Here is a 27,826-nt window from a genome sequence, read left to right as displayed (position 1 = left end):
GGGGCGTGCTTTCTCTTTGGCCTCCACAAGTCCACTATCAGATCCTTGGTTTTCGTGACGTTGAGAGATCTCTCTCTCTCTCTCTCTCTCACACCAGCATGTGAGTACTAACCTCATCTCTATATGATGAGTATGATGTGCTCTACTGTATCCAACTAATAAGGTTTATTTCTCTCTCTCTCTCTCTCTCTCTCTCTCTCTCTCTCTCTCTCTCTCTCTCTCTCTCTCTCTCGTGAGTAGTGAGTAACCTCATCTCTATATGATGAGTATGATGTGCTCTACTGTATTCAAATAATAAGGTTTATTTGTGTGTGTGTGTGTGTGTGTTTTATTTATTCACCTACTGTTCAACTAAGAACTTCTCCTCTCTATGAATGCTCATCATCTTCATCTTTGAACACATTCATTTGCCAAACTGCAACTCCTCACATGTTGTTTTAGAGTATCTCTACGCCTAAATCGTTTCGCACAAGATGTGCATTTAAAAGGTTTTTCTCCTGTGTGAATCCTCATGTGTATTTGTAGAGTAGCCTTTTGACTAAAACCATCCCCACAAACTCCACAAATATAGGATGGTTTAAAAAATGGTTTATTTGTCTGTGTGTTTTATTTTTACGTACTGTTCAAATAACTTCTCTTTATGAATGCTCATCATCTTCAGATGGGCATTTTGAACACATCGTTTCCCAAACCGCAACTAAAGGTGCTATGCTGTATGTTTTACCACGCGCAACTAAAGGTGCTACGCTATATGTTTTACCACGCGCAACTAAAGGTGCTACGCTATATGTTTTACCACGCGCAACTAAAGGTGCTAGGCTGTGTGTTTTACCACGCGCACGTGTTGGGCTAAATTAGGGCTGGTTTTGAAGCGTTTACTGCAGGTGGGACAGGAATATGGCCTCCCCTCAGTATGTTTCCTCCTCACATGTAGTTTTAGATTTTCTCTACGATTAAATAGTTTCGCACAAAATGTGCATTTAAAAGGTTTTTCTCCTGTGTGAATCCTCATGTGTATTTGTAGAGTAGTCTTTTGACTAAAACCATTCCCACAAACTCCACAAATATAGGATTTTTCTCCTGTATGAGTCTTCATGTGTTGTCTGAAACTATTGTGATGTCTAAAGTCTTTTCCACAAACCATACAACTAAAGGGCTTTTCCGTTGTATGCATCTTCAGGTGTGATTTCAGGTATCCGATTATTTTAAAACCTTTGCCACAAACTTCACAAATGTAAGGCCTTTTCTCTGAATGCATTTGTGCCATGTGTGTTTTTAGATGACTGCTGTGATTACAGCCTTTGCCACAAACTGTACACACAAAGGGCTTTTCCCCTGTATGCATCCTCATGTGCAATTGTAGACCGCTTTTACAACTAAATGCCTTTCCACAAACCTCACAAGTAAAGGGCCTTTCCCCTGTATGAATCATCATGTGTCTTTGTAGATGAGACTTGTAACCACATTCCTTTCCACAAACCTCACAAGTTACCTTATGCTTCTTCCTAAACCTAACCCTAAACCTAGGTTTTGAGTAAGTTTGTTTTGTTGATTTCAGGTCCTGGGACGGGTTCTTGCTCAAAGACAATCTTTGTCCTTCCACATTTTGTGTATTTTGTGCTTTCAGTGTGTTTAAAGCAAAACGAGAGAGCTGGTCATCGGCGGTTGGTTGTGATGTCCCACAGTCGACATCAGCCTGTGTTTTCATGTGTTGGCTTTCCTCTGGTCTTTGAAGTAGCTCCTCCTGTTCTTCCTGGCTCCTCGCCTGTCGTTCAGGGGCGACCGCCTCTTTACACCCAGGGAGGTGCAGGAAGTCTAGGAAAAAGACACATTAAAGACAAACAAAAAAAACATTTGAGGTTAGATCTTTAACCCATTCAGAACGGGTATACTATATTGTGTATTATTTTATGCTTTAACTATTGAAAAATAGCAGATATACAAGCTCACAGCGCGGCACCGAGTGCCGCGCTGCGAGCTTGTAGATCTGCCATTTTAGAAAAATCGTGAAATTTGGAATTTTGATCCGATTCTATAAGTGTCTTTTGAATCCTTCTAAGGGGTTTTTTTTTTTTTTTCATTTTTTAAAACTATTTTTCTATGTCAGCAATCTGGCTATAACCATCGTCAAAGAAAAGGTCCTTTTCACTTGACTGGAGCTCAGTTAGTCTGTTCTTGAGAGACTACTATGTCAGTGGTTCTCAAACCTTTTCATGTGAAGGACCCCCACAATGATATGTATTTGGCCACGGACCCCCATCTCAAAATATTTAGTTCCAGGGACCAACCAGAAGCAAAATTTTAGTAAAAAAAAAAAAAGAAAAAAAAAAAACGTTTGCTTTGAAAATACATACATTCAAAGATTTGCACACATTTTCACGACTTTTTCAAAAATAGCAGATCTACTAGCTTGCAGCGTGGCACTCGGTGCCACGCTGTGAGCTTGTATATCTGCTATTTTCACTGGTTAAAGCGTTCAATAATTCTAGGCCTACATTTAAAATGTTCCCTGCATGTTTCCTCTGTGTTATAGCTGTGGGTCAGATATGATGGATACAGTTGACGTTTGTTTTGCTTGTGCTTTGGGGTGGGATAATGTAATGAAACTGCAACGACACCTTTACTGTGCTTTAAAGCGGTGCTAACTGCTCCTACGTCTGGCTTTGTGTGTAGGTCCCTGTGTATGAGTGTTTGTATGTGCACAAAACTCCATGTATGGAGATTACTAACGTCATGGAAATTGTAAAATGTACATATTCTACAATGCATATATAAATATAATATTTTCCCAAATAAGCTACTATGTGATGTTAATGAATTTAGTAATAAAATGTTTTACAGGTTTAAAGTAGAAAAAAAATAAGCAGGTACATCACTATAATAAGATAATATGTCAGTACATCAACAATATAACAATGCATAGTGCATAGGAATATCAATCTAGAAAAAAACACACATATATATATATATATATATATATATGTTACAGTATGTTTGGGTAACTCAGGACGTTCTATGTAAGAGCGCTTGTTTTGTCGTTCACCACACACCAATCACCACCAGGTGGCGACGACAGCCATTCACTAGTGAAGGCGCTGACGTCACTCGTTTGCGACTCTATTTGCGACTTTATTTACTAGCCTAGCCTAGCCTAGCCTAGCCTAGCCTAGCTTAGCCATTAGCTCCATTGTAGTCACTTGGACAGGGCGTTTATCGTGGGCTTGCCCAGGCCGTAAATATAACGATTGCATTCAGCACGGCTTCGTAACTCGCGCGGCCGGCCGCGCGGCCCTGGCCCGCTCTTCGCGGCCACTCGCACCTGCAGTGCTCGGGGGCGAAGAGCAGGACCAAGGTCCGCTGGCCTGCGCGCCGCTTGCAATGTCGTGGACAATCGAGCGGCTCCGCCTGGAGGACGTTGTTGTGGCGACCGCTTGTTCCGCCCCGTGCTGCACGGCGAGTGCTCCGTTTCTCGACCGTCCTGTTTCTCTAACAAACCGTGACATATATATATATATATATATATATTTCTAGATTGATATTCCTAAATAACATAGTGCTGCCTCGAATGAAAACAATCAAACCTCGGTTCGAATTGGAGCAGTGAATTTGAGCAGTTCCAGATCTATGGTTTTTATTCTATGTGTTTTAGATCTATGAATACTAAGTGTTCTATATATAAATTATATGTGTTCTAGATCTATATTTTTTATTGATTCTATGTGTTCTAGATCTATATTTTTACATTCTATGTGTTCTAGATCTGTGTGTGTGTGTGTGTGTGTGTGTGTGTGTGTGTGTGTGTGTGTGTGTGTGTGTGTGTGTGTGTGTGTGTGTGTGTGTGTGTGTGTGTGTGTGCGCGCGCGCGTGCGTGTGTGTGTGTGGCCACATAGCCATGGACAGCTGTTTATAGGGAGCCGGGTTTCACCGCTCCAACAACATCTACAGTAGGCCTAGCCTACGATCCTGTGAACATTTTGGGAGTACACTGAACAATATTAATACTAGCCTACTGTGACTGAAACATATTGTGATACCTAGATTGTTATTTTTGTATGACATATGACTACTAGATAGGATATTATACAATTTAATTGTATATTGTATGTAGCCTATAGTATTGTATATTATTATACAATAATTGTAACAATGATTGTTACTAGGGACGTGCAGAAGTTTGTCTTGTCTCTCCTAAGTTTCTAGTGTCTCCATCTCTCTCTTGAAGAGGTTGCACATGAACTCTTCTACAGCATAGAGGCGCTCCAACACAAACACCCTGCCACAGCACAACTTTTTAGAGGTCATTCTTCTTCTGGGAAAGTATGTTGTGATCCTGAAAGAGCATCTCACTAGTTGCAAATTAGTTCCTTTGTCAAACTCATAAAAAATTAAAATCATAGAAGTTCTCAGTCCAAATTGACACAACACAGGATATCCCCTCTCGGGATCAGTGCTCCGTTATTCTGAGATATGCAACTAATGTGGTTATTGTTTAATGAGAGGCTCATTGCATTGGTCAAGTGCAAGCAGTCTACCAGACAGTACTTTGTCGATATGCGACAGATGGAGCATCTAATATGCAAGGTAAAAAAATATATATATAAATGCCTCTCTACACAGTTGCAGTGTTCATCAGAGAGTCATACAATAATGAATCTGTCGGAGAATGAAAAGCCAGGCAGAGGACAAGCGACACAGAAGGCTTTCTCCAATTGGAGGGACAAGGTGGTGGGAAAAGCATGAGGCCCTGAAGAAGGCTTTTGTTTGTTGGCAAAACCTAAAAGTGTTTTCTTCTTTAATTTGTCTGCCCGTTCCTGTATATTGTCAGGCATACAGAAACAGGGAGGGACGAAGAGCTCTCTAAGGGCGGATTCACACTGCAATCCGTTTGATTAGAACTGATTCTGAAAACGGTTGCTGGTTCACGCTGGCCAGCATTCACATTGGCATGCCTTCTGGCCTCCCTGGAGACCACTAGCACTATACGTCCTGATCCTATAGGTGGCGGTATGCACATGTGCCTCGCTGTTGAAAACAGACGTCATCAACTATCCGACATTGCTGATTCTGGTCGCCAAGAAATTCAGGCACGAAAGTTGATGTAACAATTCAATGACGCGCGACAGCGCAGTGTGGAACAGTGTTGCAGTGGTCCCCGACGACCAAACCTTTTCTGAGCCGGGGTCTCGCACCCCCTGAAGTTCACACCTCGACAACCGTTTAACAAAGAAACAACTCTATTTGCATATCAATAGACCTGTATAGTAGGCGTCGAGTGACGTTCGCTGATCTACCAGCTCACAATGCCTCTCATCCACGACACGTGAGCTTGTGGATCTGCTATTTTCCAGGCGCAGAAACAGAAAAAATGATGAGCGAGTCACTGTGTCAGACTTCCAGCGCACGTTATTATTTTTATTATTTAATAATCAACGTAGCCTACAATTGAAACGCTTTCACAAGCCACAGTGTGGCTTAATTAATATTCACATTAAGGGTAACAAGCACGTCAAGCAGGCACACTGCATGCACTGCACATTATATTAGAACAAGTTTGCTAGTGAGTGCAAATCAGTGGCTTCCTCAAAGAAAAAGAAACGAGGCGAAAAAGCGTTGGTACACTAGTATTAACGCTACGACACCAAAACGGGACATGCCCGTGCTGTCTTCGGCTGGAGAGTGGAGTCGGAGATGCTGCTGCTGCTGCTGCTGCTGCTGCTGCTGATGATGATGATGATGATGAAGAAGTTGAAGGTGTTGACGGACTCGGATTTATTGGACGGGTGATGGGTTTTGATTCTAGGTCTAGGATGTCAGGGTTAAATAAATAAATGTATCTTTTTCATCTGTGGAGCTGCCAGTTTTTAGCAGGGCATCCTTAACTTTATGATAGTGTAGTTTGAGCCACTTGACTTTAGCACGGCATTGTTCTATTGTTCTGTTAAATCCACGTACACGCATATACTCACTGATTACCGAAAATATGTCTGCATTTTTGTGGGTATTGTCTAATTGCGTTTGGATGTCAGCGTCTGCCCAAATCTCCAGCAAGCAAGCAATCTAACGCGTCGCTGATGTCGACAACTGTTACCTAGTGTTTATTTGTGGCGACGCCCGACTCGTCGACTTTATATGAGGTCACGTTCAACATCAAAACCGGTTTTGTGGACGGTTGCTTCACACTGCAGCTCACCATTCACAAGGTCGCATCAAGCAGCCTCGAGACTACCTCTTGAGGTGGTTTCAAGGCTGGTTGCGTTGATCCGTTTCTGAGGAATACCGCAGGCTTCACACTGTCAAAACATCTGCCAAGTAGCCTCGAGACCGGTCCCGAGACCGCAGTGTGAATCCGCCCTAAGCGTCCTAGGACGCTCCACAGGAGGACAGGAGGACCCACCACCTCCTAACCTTAACCCTAACCTCAGTAAAACTAACGCTGGTGAAATGCTAACCTGCTGACGCTCCGTCCTCGGATGAGGACGCTCTCAGAGCTCGCTGGGAATATGTACCCTCTCACTCCTGTCTGAAGCCCTGGTCAGGTAGGACATAGCGACCCAAAATGGAATATGCCCTGAAATCCTGGACCATTATTTTGGGGACCAAATAAATACTTATGAAGGTAAGATAGCCGTTTTGGGTCTCGATCTGCAGAAGTCAGTGGAAACTAGGAGGAAATTAAACGGTACATACCTATCCTGCACAACTTCACTACAGGTTTCAGGCTTGCATCTAACAGTCCATGTCCCTTCACCATCTCTCGCTGTTCCTCTAGCAATGGTGAATGTCTTTTGGAGGCCATCTTTCCAGATACAGTAGACCTCTTCCTGTGGCGGTCTGTGGAAAACACCATTGGAAAAAGAAGAAGGGGGAGTTAGCATTCAGCAACATTAAACAATAACAATTACTTATGGTCTATCAATTACACACCCCATGATGCCGTTGAGCTGTTTCTGGCCTGAGCCAATATTTTGATGACCGGGTCATCAGTCAATAGGACACGCAGTAGGAGACTCAATTTTTGGACACCGCCGGTCATCATATTATTATTGGCATGAGAATGCAACAAAAGCAAAATAAACTCCATGCATTTAAGGTTTCATGGGGTGTGTAATTGATATTATTATTAAGTGTGCTTGCCATGAAATGGCAAAACACTTATTGTAATCCGCCATACTTAGTTAGTTAGTTAGCTATAATGTCACAACACATTTCGGCACGTAATAACTGTCACACGGTTTACGCCACCCCCGCAATATATACAAAAAAAAAAAAAAAAAAAAAAAAACAACGCCCAAAAATTCAATTCACTTTGAATGGGGGACTCTGAAAAAAAAAAGAAACTTTGGTGCCGCATTACTCTGGCATACTTTTGCCTAGCAACGTGATTTAAACTTTAAAACGCTCACACGACTTTGGACTTTTTGCGGCCAATAGGGACGAGCTGTAATTGATTAAGCCTCGCCCCCTCTGTATTCCTATTGGCTGGGCTTTAAACAGCCATAACTCCAGTTCACTGCATGGTACCTTCTTAACTTGGTGTCTGGACTCTGGACTTAAATGGCCAATAGGGACGTATTACCCCAATCCGCCCCCTCTTAAGCCCCGCCCCTATCTTCCTATTGGCTGAGCTTTAAACAGCTATACCGCCAGTTTGCAGCATAGTAGGGTCTTGAAACTTGGTGTGAGTACTTTAGATGGCCAATAGGGACGAGCTGTAATGATAAGCCCCACCTCCTCTGTCTTCCTATTGGCTGAGCTTTAAACATCCATAACTCCACTTCCCAACATGTTACAGTCCCAACGGCTAACTGCTAATGCTGACCGCTACTTCCGCTAATGCTAAGCTAAACATGCTAATGATAATGCTAACAAATGCCAATGTTAACAAATGCTAATGCTAACGCATGCTAATGCAACAAATGCTAATGCTAAAAATGGTAATGCTAATGCTAAAAAGATAATGCTAAAAATGTTAATGTTAAAAATGCTAATGCTAATGTTAGTGCTAAAAAAACATTATTATTATAACTACTCCTGGCCCTGATTTCTCACATGGCCCTCTGCTAGCGCCACCATCAGGCCGATTTTTGCAAAACACATTTTTGGACACTGCTCGTACAGATTTTGGCCTAAAATCACGCAAAGTTCACAGCATCTCTAAAGTCCTGTCATCAACATGGATCTGTCCCATTTCCCATATTCCCTCCTGATTGCCTTCTAAAGTTTGTGTATGCGACGTGACGACGTGATGGTCGCTTATCTCCCGATTAGGGAGTCTTACTGGTTATTATTATTATAAAATGGTAAATGGTAAATGGTGCATTTATATAGCACTTTTTATCCAAAGCGCTTTACAGAGATTGTGCATTACATTCACCCATTCACACACACATTCATACACCGGTGGCGGAGGAAACCATGCAAGGCACCAACCTGCTCACCGGGGTTCAGAGTCTTGCCCAAGGACCCTTCGACATTAACTCAGGGGGAGCCCGGATTCGAACTGGGAACCCTTCGTGCTCTAATAACGGTTTCTCTACCCCTGAGCTATGCCGCCCCACTATTATTATTATTATTATAATAACTACCACATGACCACATCGGGTGGAAGCCTGCATTACAAACCATTGTAAACTATAGAGAATGGTCCCAAAATTAGTTCTGTTCAAAATCAACATCGCCAAAAGGATTCAAAACATTCCACATCCACAATATTCATGGTAGTTAGGTTGCAATGTTACTCTGTGCAAAGACTTGCTACAGTTTCTGTGCAGACGAGTGCTTGCTTTGCCATCATATTAACTCATTGAGTGCCTATCCCGAATTAGTTCGGGATATATTATCGCATCCCAGAGTGCCTATCCCGAACTAGTTCGGGATATTAAAAAAAAAAAAAAAAAAAAAAATTTTTTTTTTGGACCCCATCAAATCTAGTGAACATGATTTCAATCGCGATTTTGCATGTTCCACCCCATACAACCCCATCTAACATACAGGGCAGCCATGTTTGTTTACATAACATGTAAAACATAATGGCGATTATCTCAAGAATGCCTGAACGGATTTCCAATCGGATTTTTTTGTTTGAAAGCTTTGAACAAACTGCACAAATCCACTCCAATGCAATCCAGGATTGCATTGGATTTTTTAGAGCTCATTCTTCTCTGTTTTTTTCCCATGCATGAGGTGTGCAAGGTTTAATCATGGCTAAGTTGACGAAAATAAGGCTTCTAAAATGCTTGGTAGCCAATAGCTAAGTTCAAGCTAACTTCATCCTCTTCCTGTACATGCACAAAGGAAAGTGTTCAGGCAAGTCATGGCTGCAGGGCTTCTGCATATACCAGCATATCTCTATGGGATTTTCTATGGCCACTGGGCGCCCTCTAGTGGTGAAAGGGGTGGCACTAAATGAGTTAACACACTAAACGCCCACGTGGTGCCCACGCGCCAAACTCTTTGATGTCTACGTGTGCCCATAGACACGTTTGAAGCGTTGTACAGTTAAATATACTGTACTGTAGCTACTGCACTTGGCTACCACGGTGATGAAACAAACTCCATTTCCCAACATGCAGCGCAAAATTACGTCACCCGGACGTGCTGTCTGTCTTGTTGACTTCCTGTTTAGCGGCTGCACAAAAATGCTGTTTTCTCCGGATTCTCTTCCTTTTTTTTCTCGAAACGGCAGCCTCTTCTACCGGCCGTAACACAAACACTGTGGCTTAAAATTGATAAAAAACGGTCCTGACTGAAAGAAAAGATTTTCGCGAAATAAACTTGACATACTTGGATTACATTTACTCGGATTACTTTTCTCGCCAGTACTTCGAAGGTAGGTAAAATGGCGGGTTGCCATGGGCACCAGCAAATTAAACGTCGAATAATTCTGGGCACCCGATGTGTTAACGTACTGTATCGTGATTTTTGCATATTAATCAGGAACAATTTGACAACAAATAGTTACTAGAAAAGAACATTTCTGAGACATTTTAAGTAGCCGTTGGGACTGTGGGACTACCCACCGACTAACGTTTTGGGAAATGGAGTTATGGCTGTTTAAAGCCCAGCCAGTGTTCTGGTATTCAGTATGCCTTCGGTCTGACGCATACCTGTAAGTAAGAATTTACTCCTTCCGATCCCTCTCTTGCACCAAAATATAATTGCGCAAGGAAGAGGGGGCGGGGCTTAAGCAATTACAGATAATTCCTATTGGCCGTGTAAGTACACACACCACATTCTGAGACGGTAGAATGCTGCAAACTGGAGTTATGGCTGTTTAAAGCTCAGCATATAGAAAGAGAGGGGGCGGGGCTTCAGCAATCAATCTTTGTTTTTATTTTTTTAATAATAATTGCCTATGTAATCCTGCGCTCTGCTCTCCTTCTGCCGCTTCTGGGGAAACAACGGACTGAACTCATGCTTCCTTCTATGCATGAGGAGTCCAGGTTGCTTCTTTTCAACTGACAGTGGGGATTTCCCCGGTTCAGACGTAGCGCGTGGAAGGAACACGTTATTCCAACCAGTTCCTTTCCCCTCCATCAGGCGCCCCGGCTGGCCAGGGGGAAGCATTATAGAGACCAGGATTACTGCATGTTTTTGTGAGGGTATCTACCCTAGGAGACATGGGGAGAACATGCAAACTCCACACAGAAAGGCCCTTTTGCCAACCCCACCTAGGGTGTGATGACGATGATGATGAGGGAACACGCCCCCAGCCCCCCGCCGGGAATCGAACCCAGGATCTTCTAGCTGTGAAGCGACAGCGCCACCGTGCCCCAATTACTGCTCATTCCTATTGGCTTTCTAAGTGCACACAGTTTCGAGACGGATGCAGTAAACTGGAGGTATAGCTGTTTAAAGCTCAGCCAATAGGAATATAGGGGCGGGGCTTAAGCGGGGGCAGGGCTTAAAGGGATATTCCACTTTCAGAAAAAAAAATGTCATTTTATCGTCTAATCAGGATTTTAGGAATACCCTGAACAGTTTTTAATTTGCTTGATTCAATATTTAGATATTTGATGTAAGTCTTACCTGGCCCTCCTCCTCCTGGGCCTCTCCTCATACACACCCCTTCTAACTTCAAACTCCATTTTAACCACTAGAAGCTCGGCCGCCCTGAGCGTCTAGTTTTGTGCGCTGGCCAACACGGGAACAATGTAAATAGGGAATGAATGCCCCGCCCTTTAATGCAAACCCCATTATACCTGTTAGGATCTGTTTTGACCATCTGTTTGCATGTGTCCATTTATGCCCATATATGGAGAAATCTGTCTGTCTACATCCATTTAATGCCCATATATGGAGATCTCTGTAGGACCCGTTTTGACCATCTGTTTGCGTGTGTCCATTTATGCCCATATATGGAGATATCTGTCTGTTTACGTCCATGTTATGCCCATATATGGAGATCTCTGTCGGACCCGTTTTGACCGTCTGTTTGCCTGTGTCCATTTATGCCCATATATGGAGTTATCTGTCTCTAAGCGTCCATTTCATGCCCACATATGGAGATCTCTGTATCTGTCTGTCTGCATACATTTTATGCCCATATATGGATATCTCTATATCTGTTTGTCTGTGTCCCTTTATTCCCCATTATGGAGATCTCTGTATCTGTCTGTGCCTCCGACTGTGTTGCAGACACAGTGCCGGTTCCCCCTTTAATGCAAACCCCATTATACCTGTTGTCATAAATGGACACAGGCCATATGTTTGCCTGTGTCCATTTAAGCCCATATATGAACATCAGAACACGTCTATATGCGTCCATTTTTTGTTGACTCATGTGGCGTACATGATGTCAGAGCCTTTTATGAAGTGATGTCACAATGAGTCAGCGATTGCGCCGATTTCCTCCGGAACAGCCTGATGTCAACAATCAGCTCCGCGTAAGGAGATTCCGAACGTTTCGCGCAGCTTTGGGAAAACCGCGCGCCGGGTCGGGCCGAGGCCCGGCACTGCACTCCGCGCCTCGCGGGGAACGCGCGTGCCGAATCTGAAGCCGGTGGGACGAACGGTTCTCGAGATACGCGGATTACAGACACACACGCAGACAGAGATTTGTCGCATTTATAGATAGATTCATTAAAAACAGCATTTTTTTTTTTTTTTACTCATACTACCCTCCTAAAACGTGAGCAGGCCTTGTTTTTGAATTGCTAAAAATAAATGAAAAAAGTTATTGCCTTCAGACTCCCCATCTGATTCGTCTGATGTCAGGATCTCCTCTGGCTCATTTTCAGGACGAGTGATTTTATCCTGTGGAGGGAGCACAACGAGAAAACACACCTTCATTTCATTATGCAGGTTCTATTTGTAGCAACGTTTTGCCTGCAATCCATCATCTCACAGCATGGCATCTAGCATACTGTACCTTAGGTATAATGTAGACAGCCGACTGTTTACTCTGGCTCATTGTCCGCAGACCCTCAGATGACCATAATTCCTGTCCAATGACATTAATGTTCTTGCGACTGTCCACAGTCGCAAGAACAAATTTCTGGTCACCAATGACCGGGAAGGCTCTCCGTATCGCTGCCATTAAAGTTGAATTGTCGCGGGTCAGTTCCACTTCCACCTTCTGTACTTTTAAGGCTGAAATGAGTATTATTTTTGTAATTTACACAGTATTGTAATGTAGTTGAGATTATAATGCAAAACGTAAACATGTTATTTAAAATCAGATTTAGTTTTAATTGTAAAGGTAATACATTAAAGTGAATGTATTGGGGTTAAAAGGGATTACAATACCTTGCTTAATTGAATACGTTTCCAGCCCTGGGTCCATGATGAGTCCAACTCGCAGTTTTACTTTGGTGCTGTGAAAACATACCTTTACTGTGATAAAAAGTCATATAACTAATTTGTCAAGCACAAAAAAGTCTGTTCGGATCCAAATTAATACATTTTTAAGCTGCTGATTGAAAAACATTTAAGTTGTAAATGCAGGAGTTTTCAAAGTTAATCGTCTAGTCCTACAACCCAGCCTCTTTCTAACACAAATCCATAGCGCCATTTTTCTCTGCATTTCATGTTAGTTACCAGCTGACTTGAGGCACAACAAATGTTAAAGGCAAACATGATGTCCTCCAGACGTCAGTGCAAAGCCATAATGTTCACTACTCTATTGGTATTTAAAGGTGACACAATGCATTTAAAAAGTATTTATGTCATATTGTTTATGTCCCAAAAACGTTTTTCAAAAGGTTTGAGGCTAAATTATTTGAAGTTCTTTTTTTTTATGATGACGTCACAATCGGCAGATGACGTCACAATTGGCAGCAAATCTGGACAGCCTGTTTTGAGAACCCGTGGGATACTTTTAACCTTCGCCTTCTCAAAACCAGAGAAAGACACAACGGTCAGAAATGGGACTTTGCGAGGATAGAAGTGGGACCCCCAAAAAAGGTTTTAAAATAGGAAAAGTGAAATTTCATGGTGTATCACCTTTAAAAGCTCAAAATAAAATGTTAAATGATATTATGCACACCCGACTTTGTATACATACAGAGATGGGACAGCAAAAGGCGTATCCTGAGCTCCAGTATCTGCTGATGAACTGTACAACAGACCAAAGAAGTACTTCTATAGACATACTTATTGCACAGCTTAGCACACAAATGTAAAAGTTAGAATTACCCAGTTCCACAGAAGTACAAGTGTTTTTCCAAATATTGCAGTGGAACCTGCTGCTGGCACTTCCCGCAAAGCTCCTTGACAACCTGAGTGAAACACAAGTATTATAAAACACACATCGAAAGTAAAGGTTAAGATCAAAGAGTTTAGGGCACAACAATTTTATTTCTTTATTTGACAGGGACAGTACTCATTGATCGACATGTCAGTTTTCACCTCTATGTAAATGAGCCAGAGTTAGCCATAGGCTAATTTTTATCTGTAGTCCCTGGGCAGGCTGTACAAAAGTGGTAAAAGGCTATCCATACAAAACATACAATACATTCAATACATACAATACAGTACAAAACAGTGCTGTAAGAACATTTAGGGGACACAAATACTAGTTATGAGTGACAACAGTGACAGTGAGTGTTACCCATGATTCTAAGTTTGACTTGCTTTAAGCCACCTCTTAAGGTTGAGATTGAGAATAGTAAAGTATTAAATAGTAGATAGTAAGTAAATAAATAGTAAAATAGTAAAGGGGACTAGTTATAGCCAATTATGAGTGACTCCAGTGACAGATGGAGCAGACAATTACTCATGATTACACATTTCATTTAACAATTCAAGTTAACAATAACAATTTCTGCACTAATAATTACAGTATAGTATGATTGTAGGGAAATTTTGAATCACAACTACCCTACAATCAACGTATGGTGATCAAATGTTGTGTTATAAATGCTCTTTGGTCAAATATAAACATTACCAATTTTTCATCAACTGATAGCCCCTCTGACACGTACGGCCTCAGCCGTTCTTAAATGGGCACGATGTAGGCAACTGCCCTGTGGAGATCACTGTCTGATCGTAAGAACTGCCCACTGTAACCTCCTGGCGGTAATGGGATTTCCACTAAATGGCCGTATCTGTCACTCCTGAATAGCTTGAATGACCCAGCATTCTGTAATGGTGGTATTTAATTCATGTTCAGTGTCACTGACATGCAGATGGAATGATCTGCAGAACGTTACTGATTTTACAGTCAGTCAAACACAGGAGCGCCACCTCACAATTTTAGATTAAGCGTGATTTGATACAACCACATGTTGAACCATGCTGTTGTGTAATATAATGTTGCATTATAAACAGTAAAACCTGTGGCTGTTAATATTTAAGCACCATTCGGATGATCACCCCTTCACCAACCATGCTTCAAACAACTACGTTTGATCGGAAGAAACAAGCTGAGGGTCCAAAACAGATGGCTCCTCTCATTGAGCCTATCAGTTGGGCTTGCCATGTTGTGCTTCAAAATTAGAGGCAGGTTGGGTATACACATGAGGGAATTAAGCCAATTAATAGATCATACTGAAACATTGACAAACATATGTAATGACTTTAATTGATGTCCAGTAACACATGTGGTTACAACGTAAATATTCTGTGAAACACAGCAGCTGCACATTGCTGTATGTATTCTTACCAACTGCTCAGCTGCAGGTAAGCTGTCAACCTCAACACCCTGGGAATCATCACCCTACAAGACGCAGATTCGGTCTAATATCAATCAATACATGCAATTCCATGTGCAGCATCACTAACAGGTAGTAGAAAGAGATACAGTGCTTGCAATATCACTTATCTTAGTAAAACATGAGCTGCACCTCACTTACCATTTCTTCAGAAGTATCATGGTCCACATCTGTGTCATTCTTGTCCTGCATTATCAACAGAAAGACAGATTACATCTCAAAAGACTAGTATGAAGGCATATAAACAATTGTGCTTAAATGACATGCAGCTAGATTGATAGGCAGACATTGTTTTGTGCAACACAGTAGCAGCAGTAGTTTGTGATGTCTTACAGAATCAGAAGAAAGGATCTCCTCTGCCGCATTTTCAGGACGAGTGATTTTAACCTGTGGAGGGAGCAAAACGAGAAAACAGACATTCATTTTGTTATGCAGGTTCTATTTGTGGCAACCTTTTCCCTGCAATCCATGATCTCACGGCATGGCATCTAGCATACTGTACCTTAGGTATAATGTAGATAGCCGACCGTTTATTCTGGCTCATTGTCTGCAGGCCCAAAGATGACCATCTTTTCTTTCCAATGACATGAATGTTCTTGCAACCGTCAACAGTCGCAAGAACAAATTTCTTGTTACCAATGACCGGGAAGGCTCTCCGTATCGCTGCCATTAAAGTTGATTTGTCGCGGTTCAGTTCCACCCACACCTTCTGTACTTTTAAGGCTGAAATTAGTATTATTTTTGTAATTTACACGGTATTGCAATGAGGTTGAGATTATAATGCAAGATGCAAACATGTTATTCAAAACCAGATTTTTTTTTTTAGTTGTAAAGGTAATACATTAGAGTTTATGTATTGGGGTTAAAAGAGATTACCGTGCTTGTACGAAAACTTTTCCAGCCCTGGGTCCATGATGAGTCCAACTCGCAGTTTTACTTTGGTGCTGTGAAAACATACCTTTACTGTGATAAACAGCCATATAACCAATTTGTCAACCACAAACAATTCTGGTTGGATCCAAATGAATATAATTTGAAACTGCTGATTGAAAAACATTAAAGTTGTAAATGCAGGAGTTTTCAAAGTTAATCGGCTAGTCCTACAACCCAGCCTCTTTCTGTCACAAATCCCTAGCTCAATTTTTGTCTGCATTGCATATGTTAGTTACCCGCTGACTTGGGACTGTGGGACCACCCACCGAGTTTGAGACCAGTAACGTGTTGAGTTATGGCTGTTTAAAGCCCAGCCAAAAAGAAGGCAGAGAGGGTGGGTCTTAAGCAATTACAGATCATTCCTATTGGCCGTTTAAGTACACACAGCAAGTTTTGAGACGGTACCATGCTGCATACTGGAGTTATATTGGTTTAAAGCTCAGCCAATAGGAAGATAGGGGCGGGGCTTAAGCGGGGCGGGGTTTAAGTAATACGTTCCTATTGGTCGTTTAACTCATTTAATGCCACCCTTTCACCACTAGAGGGGGCCAAGTGTGCCACAGACAATCCCATAGAGATATGCTGGTATATGCAGAAGCCCTGCAGCCATGACTTGCCTAAACACTTTCCTTTGTGCATGTACAGGAAGAGGATGAAGTTAGCTTGAAGTTAGCTATTGGCTACCAAGCATTTTAAAAGCCTTATTTTCGTCAACTTAGCCATGATTAAACCTTGCACACCTCATGCATGGGAAAAAAACAGAGAAGAATGAGCTCTAAAAAATCCAAAGCAATCCTGGATTGCATTGTTGTGGGTTTGTGCAGTTTGTTCACAGCTTTCAAACAAAAAAATCCGATTGGAAATCCGTTCAGGCATTCTTGAGATAATAGCCATTATGTTTTACACTGTTGTGAGCTTGGAGGTCTGCTACCTGAGTTGTATGGGGGTTGTATGGGGGTTAAACATGCAAAATCGCGATTGAAATCATGTTCACTAGTTTTGATGGGGTCCAAAAAAAAAAATTTTAAAAAAAAATTTTCAAATTTTTTTTTTTTTTTTTTTTTTGAATCACGTGTATACACGTGATTGGCACTGTGGGATGCGCTAATATATCACGTGTATACACGTGATTGGCACAGAATGAGTTAATTCCAGACACCAAGTTTCAAGATGGTAACATGCTGTGAACTGGATTTATGGATGTTTAAGGCCCAGCCAATAGGAAGGCAGAGGGGCGGGGCTTAAGCAATTACAGAACATTCCTATTGGCGGTTTAAGTACAAATGCTAAATTCCGAGACGGTACAATGCTGCAAACTGGAGTTATGCGTGTTTAAAGCTCAGCCAATAGGAATATAGGGGTGGGGCTTAAAGGACAACTTTGTTTTTTTACAACAAGGGTTCATATTTTAGATTGTAATTAGAGAAAAGAAAAAGTGAGTGTTAAAATGTTTTCATATGTTTCGTTCTATTGTTTTATCGCGTTTACCGTGCTAAAATGTGGGGCATGCGTACGCATGGGGGCATACGTACAAGTGGCTAAATATGTCTTTTTAAACACAATAAGCCAGCAGTTTCTTTATTACCATTTACAGTAACACTTAGCCCCCATAAGTCACACCCAACCATGAAAGGTTGCTTTGTATCTTGGGAATGGGCTTATTCTGTGTAAAATGACATATTTAGCCACTTGTACGCATGTCCCCAGCCACTGAAATAAGAATCTCTAAAACAATAGAAAGAAGTAAATGAAATCATTTTAAAAGGATCCCTGGCTAATACGACAAATATGCCTTAATACATTATAATTGTCCTCTATAACTACGTCAAATTAAAAACACCTTTATTATTTTATTTCTTCTGGAAATAGCTAATCTTTCACTCAATAGGGGAAATGCCTGTCGCAAGTTGATGTCATAAATGTCATGTGTAATTTTATGGCATGCAATGTGCAATAAAACATATTGATTTGATGCTCATATTAACCATAGGAAGTATTACGTTTGTTTGTATTTGCACATGCATGCCATAAATTCCATAGGGATAGATCACAAATGACATTTATGACATCAAATTGCGACAGGCATTTCCCCTATTGAGTGAAAGATTAGCTATTTCTAGAAGAAATAAAATAATTAAGGTGTTTTCATTTTACAATGTAGTTATAGAGGACAATTATAATATGTTAAGGCATATTTGTCGTATTAGCCAGGGATCCCTTTAACACTCATCTTTTATGTTCTTTAATTACAATCTAAAATATTATTTAAGTAATATGTTCCTATTGGCCGTTTAAGTCCAGACGCCAAGTTTCAAGATGGTACCATGCTGTGATGTGGAGTTATGGCTGTTTAAAGCCCAGCCAATAGGAATACAGAGGGGGCAGGGCTTAATTAGAGCCCTAATTACAGCTCGTCCCTATTGGCCGGAAAAGGTCCAAAGTTGTGTGAGCATTTTAAAGTTTAAATCACGTTGCTAGGCAAAAGTATGCCAGAGTAATGTGGCGCCAAAGTTTCATTTTTTTACAGTCCCCCATTCAAAGTCAATGGTGTTTTTGTCCGTCGTTTTTTGCAAATTACGTTGCCAAGGTAACGCGGATCGGAAAGAAAAGTAATAGCACCCAATTCCCGGCCGAGCCGCACGTTTTGATATTGCGGGGGTGGCGTGAATCGTGCAGCAGTTATTACGTGCTGAAATTTGTGGCAACGTTATACCCCCTATGCCCCTTAATTAAGTACGGCAGATTACAATAAGTGTTTTGCCATTGCATGACAGGAACTCTTAATTATGCACACCCGACATTGTATACATACAGAGATGGGACAGCAGAAGGCGTTTCCTGAGCTCCAGTATCCGCTGATGAACTGTACAACAGACCAAAGAAATTATACAATACACTTCTATAGACATACTTATTGCACACAAATGTAAAAGTTATAATTACCCAGGTCCACAGGCCTGCAAGTGTTCTTCCAAATACTGCAGTGGAACCTGCTGCTGGCACTTCCGGCAAAGCTCCTTGACAACCTGAGTGAAACACATTGAAAGTCAAATGGTTAAGAGCAGAAAGTTTAGGGCGAAGAACAATAACAATTTCTACACTAACTAGAGAAGCAGTTCCGGCAGAAACTGTGTCCGTCCGTCCGTCCATCCATCCATCCATTCATTGCATAAGGCTTCCCCCTGCCGTCAGTTTGGCTACAGTACAGATACATGGTTTGGTTGGTTTGGATATAATCAATAGATAATTTTCTACAACATTTTTTCTGGCACCAGCACAAATAAATACATAAATAATAAATCTAGCAGTAGAACTGTTAAGACTTGAAAGGTACTCATTATGAAGTAAAACATATTTGAGTAAAAGTACTCAAAAGTATCGAAAGTAAAAAAATAAAAAAAAATTAAACTGAAGTAAAAGTATATTTGAGTAAAAGTACTGAACATACAAAAGAGTAAAAAGTATCAATAAAGTATCGAAGTAAAAGTACTCGTTAAGAATTGAAAAGTACTCATTATGAAGTTAAAAATATTTGAGTAAAATTACTCAAAATACCAAAGAGTAAAAGTACTCAAAATACAAAAAATTAAGTATTGTTAAAATATCGAAAGTACTCATTATGAAGTAAAAACATATTTGAGTAAAAGTACTCAAAATACCAAGTATTGGTATTTTGAAAAGTATTGTTAAAGTATGTAAAGTAAAAGTACTCATTAAGCCTCTACTCAAGTCAAATGACTTGACGACAAAATGAAACGGTTGATGAGTTATAGCCAAATAAAGTTTCGACTAATCAGAAGAGGGGGCAGGGCTACGCTAAACCAATTAAGGTGAAGGACTCTTAATCAAGTCAAATGACACCAACAACAGGTTTGTAAGACAAATAAGGTTTCTGCGTTTCGGTGTGTCTTGATTAAGACCGGTTCTCCATGGATCGCCACCTTGTCGTGGTGGAGAACCTTGCGTGTCCCAATGAACCTGAGAGCAATGCCGTCGGGAGCTTATGCTCCTGGTAGGGTCACCCATGGCGGTAAGGTCGAGGGGGAGGTTCCAGACGAAGAGCGGTCCGAAGACCACAACGGCGGAGGACACGTGACACACGTCACAACGGCAGTGAAGGCGGATGAAGGTTAATTGGTGCCTCATTGCCTACTGGGTGCACTGTACATGTTGGCTACGGGAGTGAACCCGGAAGGACAAATCTGCTGTGAAGACCCGCATCAGGCAGCCATTAACAGACTGATGTGCTGGCAGTCTTCTGCAACTCCTCTCTACAGAAGGTCGTCATGAGCTTTTCATGCCACTGGAGGACGTAGGGTGGAGCCAAGGTAGTGAGGGTAGTGACTGCGCACCACTTCCTTCACTATAATCAACTCCTTGCGCAGGCCTGCTCCAAATAACTCCACCCCCAATCCCACCCCATTCCCCACCCCCCAAGTCCTGCGGCGATGGAGAAGGGTAGCAGATACAGGTCAGGATGTGACTGGGAGTACCTAGCCCAACTCTGCACGTAGGCGGCGTGGGATAGATGGTCGCCGAGATACGGGACGGAACAGCGTGTCTCTCCGGCAGCTTTCCACGTGACTGAGCAGCCCCACCCTGCTCACCCTGAAATGGGAAGGGCCTAGAAAAGGTGGCCTAAAAATGGTCTGTTCCTCTTCACCCGGGCAGCCTACCGCAGCTGCCGGGTCATCCCCTATGCGGTCGAAAACACAAAAAGAAAACACGATTGACACTCACGATGGCGACTTGGAACGTTCGAACTCTTCTGGACGTGCGCAATGACTCCTCTGGCCCCCGCAGAAGAACAGCGCTGGTGGCGCACAAGCTGAAGAGATATAACATCGACATTGCGGCCCTCAGCGAAACCCGCTTCCATGGGGAGGATTCCATAGCAGAGGTGGGAGAAGGCTATACTTTCTTCCGGAAGGGGCTTCCGGAAGGCTCCCGCCGCCTCCATGGGGTAGGCTTTGCTGTGAGGACCTCCCTACTTCAGAAGATTCCAGAATCCCCTGTTGGCATTAGCGAACGACTGATGACCTGGCGGATTCCCCTCACAAAGAACCGTTATTGCACCCTCATCAGCGCTTATGCCCCAACACTGATTGCTGACCCTCAATGCAAGAAAGAGTTCTACACCTCCCTGCACTCCGCCATCAGCAAAACACCTCCCACTGACAAGCTCGTTCTTCTTGGAGATTTTAACGCAAGAGTGGGCTCTGACAGTGCACTGTGGAAGGAAGTGATTGGTCAGCACGGTGTTGGCAAGCTTAACGACAATGGTCTCTGTCTCCTCACTCTTTGCTCTGAGCATCAACTGGTCATCACAAACACCCTGTTCCAACTGAAGAACAAGTACAAAACATCCTGGCAGCACCCTCGCTCTAAACACTGGCATCTCCTAGAATACATCATCATTCGTCAGGCGGACAGGAAGGAGGTGCGCATCACCAGGGCCATGCGTGGAGCCGACTGTTGGACTGACCACCGTCTGATCAGAACAAAGATTGACCTAGAAATCCGCCCTCAACAGAGAAAAACACCACCCTCCAGGAGGCTTAATTGTGATGCATTGAAGTCCGAGCACTCGGTCAACCAGCTTAGGAAAAAGGTAGCTGACCAGCTGTCCAATAGTCCCGAAACACCAGCAGATCCAGACATCGGATCGACATGGAGCACCTTACGCACGGCCCTTCACCAAGCGGCTGTGGAGTCTATAGGGTACACCAGAAGGAGACACCAAGACTGGTTCGACAACAGTGCACCGGGAATTCATGATCTGCTTCAAGCAAAACACAAGGCCCTTGCAGCCTATCTCTCAAATCCACAATCCACTGTACTGAAGGCTCACCTCAACCGCCTCAGAAGTGAAACCCAGCGCACCCTCAGAGCCATGGAGAATGACTGGTGGACACCAACAACTGTCATGCTTTCTATGATGCCATCAAGTCCATCTATGGCCCACAGAGGAAAAGCATCACCCCGGTAAGGTCAGCAGATGGCGCCACCCTCTACAAGGACAAACAACAGATCCTGGATAGATGGGCTGAGCACTTTAAGACACTGCTGAACACATCAAATCCTGTACAGATGGACATACTCTCCGACCTCCCTTGCCTGCCCCTTGTAGACATGCTGGACTTCTCCCCCACCTTTTCAGAGGTACGCAAGGCCATTAAGGGACTAAAAAACAACAAGAGCCCTGGCCTTGACGAGATCCCGGGAGAAATTCTAAAGTATGGTGGATATCTTCTGTTCCGTAGAATGCATAAGCTGATCACTGCCATCTGGTCTTCAGAAGTCATCCCTCAAGATTGGAAGGATGCTAACATCATAACGATCTATAAGAGGAAAGGTGACAAAGCAGACTGCGGTAACAGTAGAGGTATCTCTCTTCTATCCACGGCTGGGAAGGTGCTAGCACGGATTCTCTTACATCGATTAGCAACCCATGTAACTGAAAACATCCTGCCCGAATCTCAGTGTGGCTTTAGACGTGATCGTAGCACGGCAGACATGATCTTTGTTTCAAGACAGGTACAGGAAAAATGCAGAGAACACCGCAAAGACCTGTACATGGCATTCATAGATCTGTCCAAGGCCTTCGACACAGTCAACCGGGACATGCTGTGGAAAGTATTGGGGAAGTTAGGTGTGCCAGCAAAGTTCCGCAATTTCCCCTGGCAGCTACATGATGGAATGCAGGCATGCGTGAGTAACGGTGGCCAACAATCCCCAATTTTCAGTGTGGACGTGGGGGTCAAGCAAGGGTGTGTCCTAGCCCCAACCATATTTAATATGTTCATCTCCACTGTCACCCTCCTGTCCCATAAATATCTGGACCCCACAGATGGGATTCGGATACAGTACCGGCTGGATGGTAACCTTTTTAACATCAGTCGCCTCCAAGCCACTACCAAACTCACCACCCAGCATATCCTGGAGCTACAGTACGCCGATGACTGCGCTCTACTTGCCCACTCAGCAGAATCCCTTCAGCGTGCACTAAATGTAGTTGCCTCCATATACACTGCCATTGGTCTCCAGATCAACATAAAGAAGACACAAATACTCGTGCAGGAGTTCACTCCCCAGCCAAACACGCCAATCTTCACCCTGGACGGGCATCCATTAGCCACTGTCCCTCACTTCACCTACCTTGGGAGCACTTTGTCTTCATCCTGCACCATAGAAGACGACATCCAGGCTCGAATTGGCCTGGCTTCTGCCTCCTTTGGAAGGCTAAGGTCCAGGGTCTTCCAAAATAGGAACCTCACCATCTCCACCAAGGCAGCTGTATACAAGGCAGTTTGCCTCTCCACGCTGCTCTATGGTTCGGAAACCTGGACACCCTACCAGAGGCACATCCACAGTCTAGAGGCCTTCCACATCCGTTGCCTCCACAGGATCCTGGGCTTGACTTGGGAAGACATGGTGCCCTACATTGAAATTTATGACCGGACCAACACCCCCAGCATTACAGTGCTCCTTGGCCAAAAACACCTGAGATGGGTTGGGCATGTGATCCGTATGCCAGCCCACCGTCTACCCCGACAGATCATGTATGGCCAGCTACTAGTTGGTCAAAGGTCTGCTGGGGGCCAGAAAAAGCGGTACAAGGACCATATCAAAACCCTCCTGAAGAAATGTGACATTAAACTACCAACCCTCGAGTCCCTGGCTGTTGATCGCCACACTTGGAGCGCTACCTGTCGTCAGGGAGTCACTCGTCTTCAGGAGAAGTTCACAGAGAGGAGAGTACAGCGGCGTGCACAGAGGCACCAACGTGCCACAGCACCACCAACCACCACCGCTGCCTTCCCCTGCCCCTCCTGTGACAAAGTCTGCGGATCACGCATCGGTCTGAGCAGCCATCTGGCTATGCACAGACGAAAGGCACAACCACAATAATCAACCCATGAACTCTATTTGGAGCAACGTCATCGTCGACATCGACGGACTGCCATAAGCAAAGTAAGTGTGTGCATGCTTGCATACGTGCGTGTGTGCATCCATGTGTTCCCCAGACCACACTTTGAGAACCAGATAAATAGCCGATCTACAAACTCACAAAGTTACACAGAGCCATAGAGTTATAATAAGTATAGAGAGGGCACCAGATATCCTGTAGTCCACTTGTATTGAGTTGCTCACCCAGCGGATGAAGCCAAATTTCAACCCCTTCTTCCGGTTGTAAAACGTGACGTAGTGGGGCCTAAGTGACACGTTTTGCATCATAGTTTGTGTTCATGGACGCGCTGGGGCTTCAATTCATGAACGAGCGCTTCCGGTATGAACGCGCAGTCAATACAAAAAAGCCTAGATGCGCGTTCATGTTTCTGGCCCCAACCGTAAAAAAGCTGCAGTACCTCAAACGGCCACCATGTCAATTTGGCTTCAGTCCTCCCCCTGGTGTCTGGGGGCTTGCACAGAGCAACTTGTTGTGAGCTTGTAAATCATGTCAGACCACTGACTCAGCACTGTAATTAAAGTTAATAAGGAGGACCTTTGCTTGTGAGCTTGTAGAACTTACCGTTTGTTCAAGCTACTGGCCAACAAACAAGAGCGCAAGATCTGAACTGATCGCTATATCGGAAAAAAACTAAAAGTCGAACGCACATGTTCTTTGTTCCATGAGTGGCTGAAGACATTGCTCTATGACCCAAACGATTTTGGTGTTAATCCGATCAAAAATGTGGGCGTTAGAGCAGTTTGAAATGGTCTTTAGAAATAGTCTGAAGATGTGAGACATTTCAATGGGACTCTATGGGGCTACATTCAGTCACTTAGAGGGCCATAGATCACATTCTGTATGTCTCTGTGACGAGCGTGGCTACAAACTGGCCAAAAAACATGCATAAAAGTTGATTATTTTGGCCGTGAGGACAATATATTCACAAAACATCTGGGCAAAAGAAAACATACCCCAGCCAAGAATACCCCAAACCACTCTACCTTTGAACTGCGATTGTGGAAAAACCGTATGATATGCCGTTTGAACCAAGAAGAAGTCCAAAAGCTTGTGAGCGTTTTCAAGTTTGAATCACGCTCCTAAGTAAAAGTATGCCAGAGTAATGAGGCTGCAAAGTCAAGTGAAAAAGTGATAATTTGAAAGTTCTATCCCATTAATTCTCTATGGGATGAAAGATTTACGAATAAAGTTAAATATTTAAAAACGTATAAACTTTTTCAAAATTATTAAAACACCAATGAAACTTCAAACATCGCTGAACAATTCAAAGTTGGAACAAGGTTTTTATGTGAACGTATGAAAGAGTTATGAGAGCAAAGTGTGTTGAAGTAGTTAGATGTCGAAGAAAGTGGGGGGAACCTTGGGAGGTTATACATTTATATAAACTGGGGTAGAACAAGGTGGACTCGCCTACAGCAAGCCCACAATAATTACAGTATACTATGATTTGTAGGGTAGTTGTGAATCACTACCCTACAATAGACATGTGGTGATCAAATGTTGTGTTATACATTCTCTATTAGTTTGAAGTCAATGTAAACGATTGTGCTTAAATGACATGAAGCTAGATTGATAGGCAGATATCGTTGTGTGCACCACAGTAGCAGCAGTAGTTTGTCATATCTTACAGAATCAGAATCTACCAAGATGCCACCACTACTGCCATCGGACTCCCCATCTGATTTGTCCGATGTCAGGAACTCCTCTTCAGGACGAGTGATTTTATCCTGTGGAGGGAGCAGAACGAGAAAACCCACCTTCATTTTGTTATGCAAGTTCTATTCATGGCAACTTTTTGCCTGCAATCCATAATCTCACGGCATGGCGTCTAGCATACTGTACCTTAAGTATAATGTAGATAGCCGACCTTTTATTTTGACTCAATGTCTGCAGGCCCTCAGATGACCATGATTCCTGTCCAATGACGTTAATCTTCTTGCGAATGTCAAGAGTTGCAAGAACAAATGTCTTGTCACCAATGACCGGGAAGGCTCTCCGTATCGCTGCCATTAAAGTTGAATTGTCGCGGGTCAGTTCCACCTCCACCGTCTGTACTTTTAAGGCTGAAATGATTATTAAGGCTGAAATGAGTATTATTTTTGTAATGTACACAGTATTGCAATGTAGTTGAGATCATAATGCAAAATGCATTGTTATTTAAAATCTGATTTTGTTTTAGTTGTACAGGCAATACATCAGAGTTAATGTATTAGGGTTAAAAGAGATTACAATACCAAGCTTTTTCGAATAAAATTTCAGCCCTGGATCCATGATGAGTCCAACTCGCATTTTTACTTTGGTGCTGTGAAAACATAACCTTTACTGTGATAAACAGCCATATAACGAATGAATCCCGAATGACCGCCATTGGCGGTGCTTAAAGCACTGAATGTTCCCTTCACGCATGCCTAGTTCGAGTGTTTATACCAAAAGAAATCACCCAGTAGTGGTCTATATCTTCCAGGGGTCATCAGGGAATCAGTCCCTACAGAATTTTCTAGCGAGGATTCTGAGTGCTTTGGAGGTCATTCGGGATTCAAAGAACCGTACATACGTAACTTTCATTTTATTTAATCCTTCCTGACCGCCAGCTTAAAGCACCGAATGACGTATACCAACAAAGTCACGAGGAATCATAAGTACAAACCTCAGAGGGACAGAATCGAAGGACTCCGGGCAGAGGACCACACCCAGTGGATGCGGGGTGGCAACGTTAACCCTGTATTATCAAACAAATGTACCTGGTGATGCCCAAGAGGCAGCGGCACAGATCTCCTCCAGGGGCACACCCCTCAGGGCAGCCTTGCGGTCGATTCACACTCTTATAAAGAGCCTAACTTATTTCGGTTCGGCACTAGGCGAACCCAAATATGGGTCGTCGTCCCTGCTTCGGAGGGGCGTCAACCGACTAAACTTGGCTCCACGGTGCTGCCGAAATGTTGTGACCTCCCGACTTAATTTCGGTACTCAGCGGTGTCTTCTCATTCATTCAGCCCGGCTTCATGTTCATATTCTCGGCTGTGAATCCAAGGTAACAGTGGTCGTCTGTGCCAAAATGGCTCCAAGGTAGCTGTGCTACGGTTTTGTATGTTTTTCTTTACTATGCAATGAAAAAAAATGTTTTTTTATATATAATGTTTTTATATAAAAGAAACAGACACAGTTGTTGTGATTCAGTGGCAAAAATAATTTTGTCAATCAGACAAATGGTTCCAGAGATAGAGCTGTTTGAATGAAAAGAAGTGTCCATCCACTAGAATGAACACACATTTTCTCAATCAGCTAAACGAGGGAGCCAACACACAAACAGAGAAAAGCATCTCTCTGATCTCAGGTCATTTTGACATCTTTAAAAAAAAAAAAAAGATTTTTTTTCTATACAAAAAACACCAAAGACGTCATGAGACGTCATTGGCACCCAGGGCCTTTGGAAAAAAAACGTCAAGAGACGTCATTGGCACTAGCGATTCGATACATATCACGATACATAGTTGACGATACGATACATGGACGATATTGGTTCATTCATGGCGAAACGATACGATTCGATTCAATGATTTAAAATTGATATAGTAACTATTTAGCAAGAAGTTAAATCTGTGTGAAAGGTGTGGATAGTGCAGGTTTTTAAGGGAAACATGTATTATTATGGATATGATTAAGTAAACACAGTGATTATCTGCCAAATACATGGACATTTTATATTGACAAACCTGCACCTTGACATGAGCCCAGAGATTACACACATTTATCGATAGACCAGTGTAGC

The 27,826-nt window shown here is 42.9% G+C and overlaps 1 protein-coding gene and 1 long non-coding RNA gene across 4 annotated transcripts; both read right to left on the bottom strand.

Moving 5' to 3' along the window:
* Window positions 1–342: 342 nt before the first annotated feature.
* Window positions 343–18,926, bottom strand: LOC308291284 (uncharacterized protein). Of its 3 annotated transcripts, none has more exons than XM_080733268.1 (11): window positions 18,898–18,926; window positions 16,029–16,096; window positions 15,486–15,539; window positions 15,294–15,338; window positions 15,104–15,157; window positions 13,636–13,718; window positions 12,748–12,815; window positions 12,371–12,591; window positions 12,183–12,255; window positions 6,688–6,831; window positions 343–1,815 (listed from the first exon to the last, which is right to left on the bottom strand). In XM_080733268.1, exons 4-11 carry the CDS (start codon window positions 15,294–15,296, stop codon window positions 815–817), a joined length of 1,647 nt encoding a protein of 548 aa, XP_080589394.1. In that variant the 5' UTR covers window positions 15,297–15,338; window positions 15,486–15,539; window positions 16,029–16,096; window positions 18,898–18,926; the 3' UTR covers window positions 343–814. The 3 variants fall into 3 exon arrangements, with proteins under 3 accessions (XP_080589394.1, XP_080589392.1, XP_080589393.1); XM_080733266.1 differs by lacking the exon at window positions 18,898–18,926 and adding an exon at window positions 15,655–15,875 and having other exon boundaries at window positions 16,029–16,238; XM_080733267.1 differs by lacking the exons at window positions 16,029–16,096; window positions 18,898–18,926 and having other exon boundaries at window positions 15,486–15,656.
* Window positions 18,927–19,006: 80 nt separating this feature from the next.
* LOC308292068 lies at window positions 19,007–26,173 on the bottom strand. Its single transcript, XR_013962382.1, has 3 exons — window positions 25,900–26,173; window positions 25,686–25,784; window positions 19,007–19,111 (listed from the first exon to the last, which is right to left on the bottom strand). It is a non-coding gene; the product is annotated as an uncharacterized lncRNA (long non-coding RNA).
* Window positions 26,174–27,826: the final 1,653 nt, after the last annotated feature.

Source organism: Nannobrachium achirus (assembly GCF_963921795.1).
Source record: "Nannobrachium achirus genome assembly, chromosome: 9".
Lineage (NCBI taxonomy): Eukaryota > Metazoa > Chordata > Actinopteri > Myctophiformes > Myctophidae > Nannobrachium > Nannobrachium achirus.
Note: the sequence above shows the minus strand (reverse complement) of the source record. Positions and strands in the feature narration are given on the sequence as shown.

Bases quoted from the DNA above. Each gene is read 5' to 3' on its own strand.
- LOC308291284 (XM_080733266.1), bottom strand. From the start codon at position 16,209: ATGTTTTTCAATCAGCAGTTTCAAATTATATTCATTTGGATCCAACCA. The intron at 15,158-15,293 runs GTAAGTGAGGTG...TGCGTCTTGTAG, and splicing joins ATGATACTTCTGAAGAAATG to GGTGATGATTCCCAGGGTGT. The intron at 12,256-12,370 runs GTACAGTATGCT...CTCCCTCCACAG, and splicing joins CTGTCTACATTATACCTAAG to GATAAAATCACTCGTCCTGA.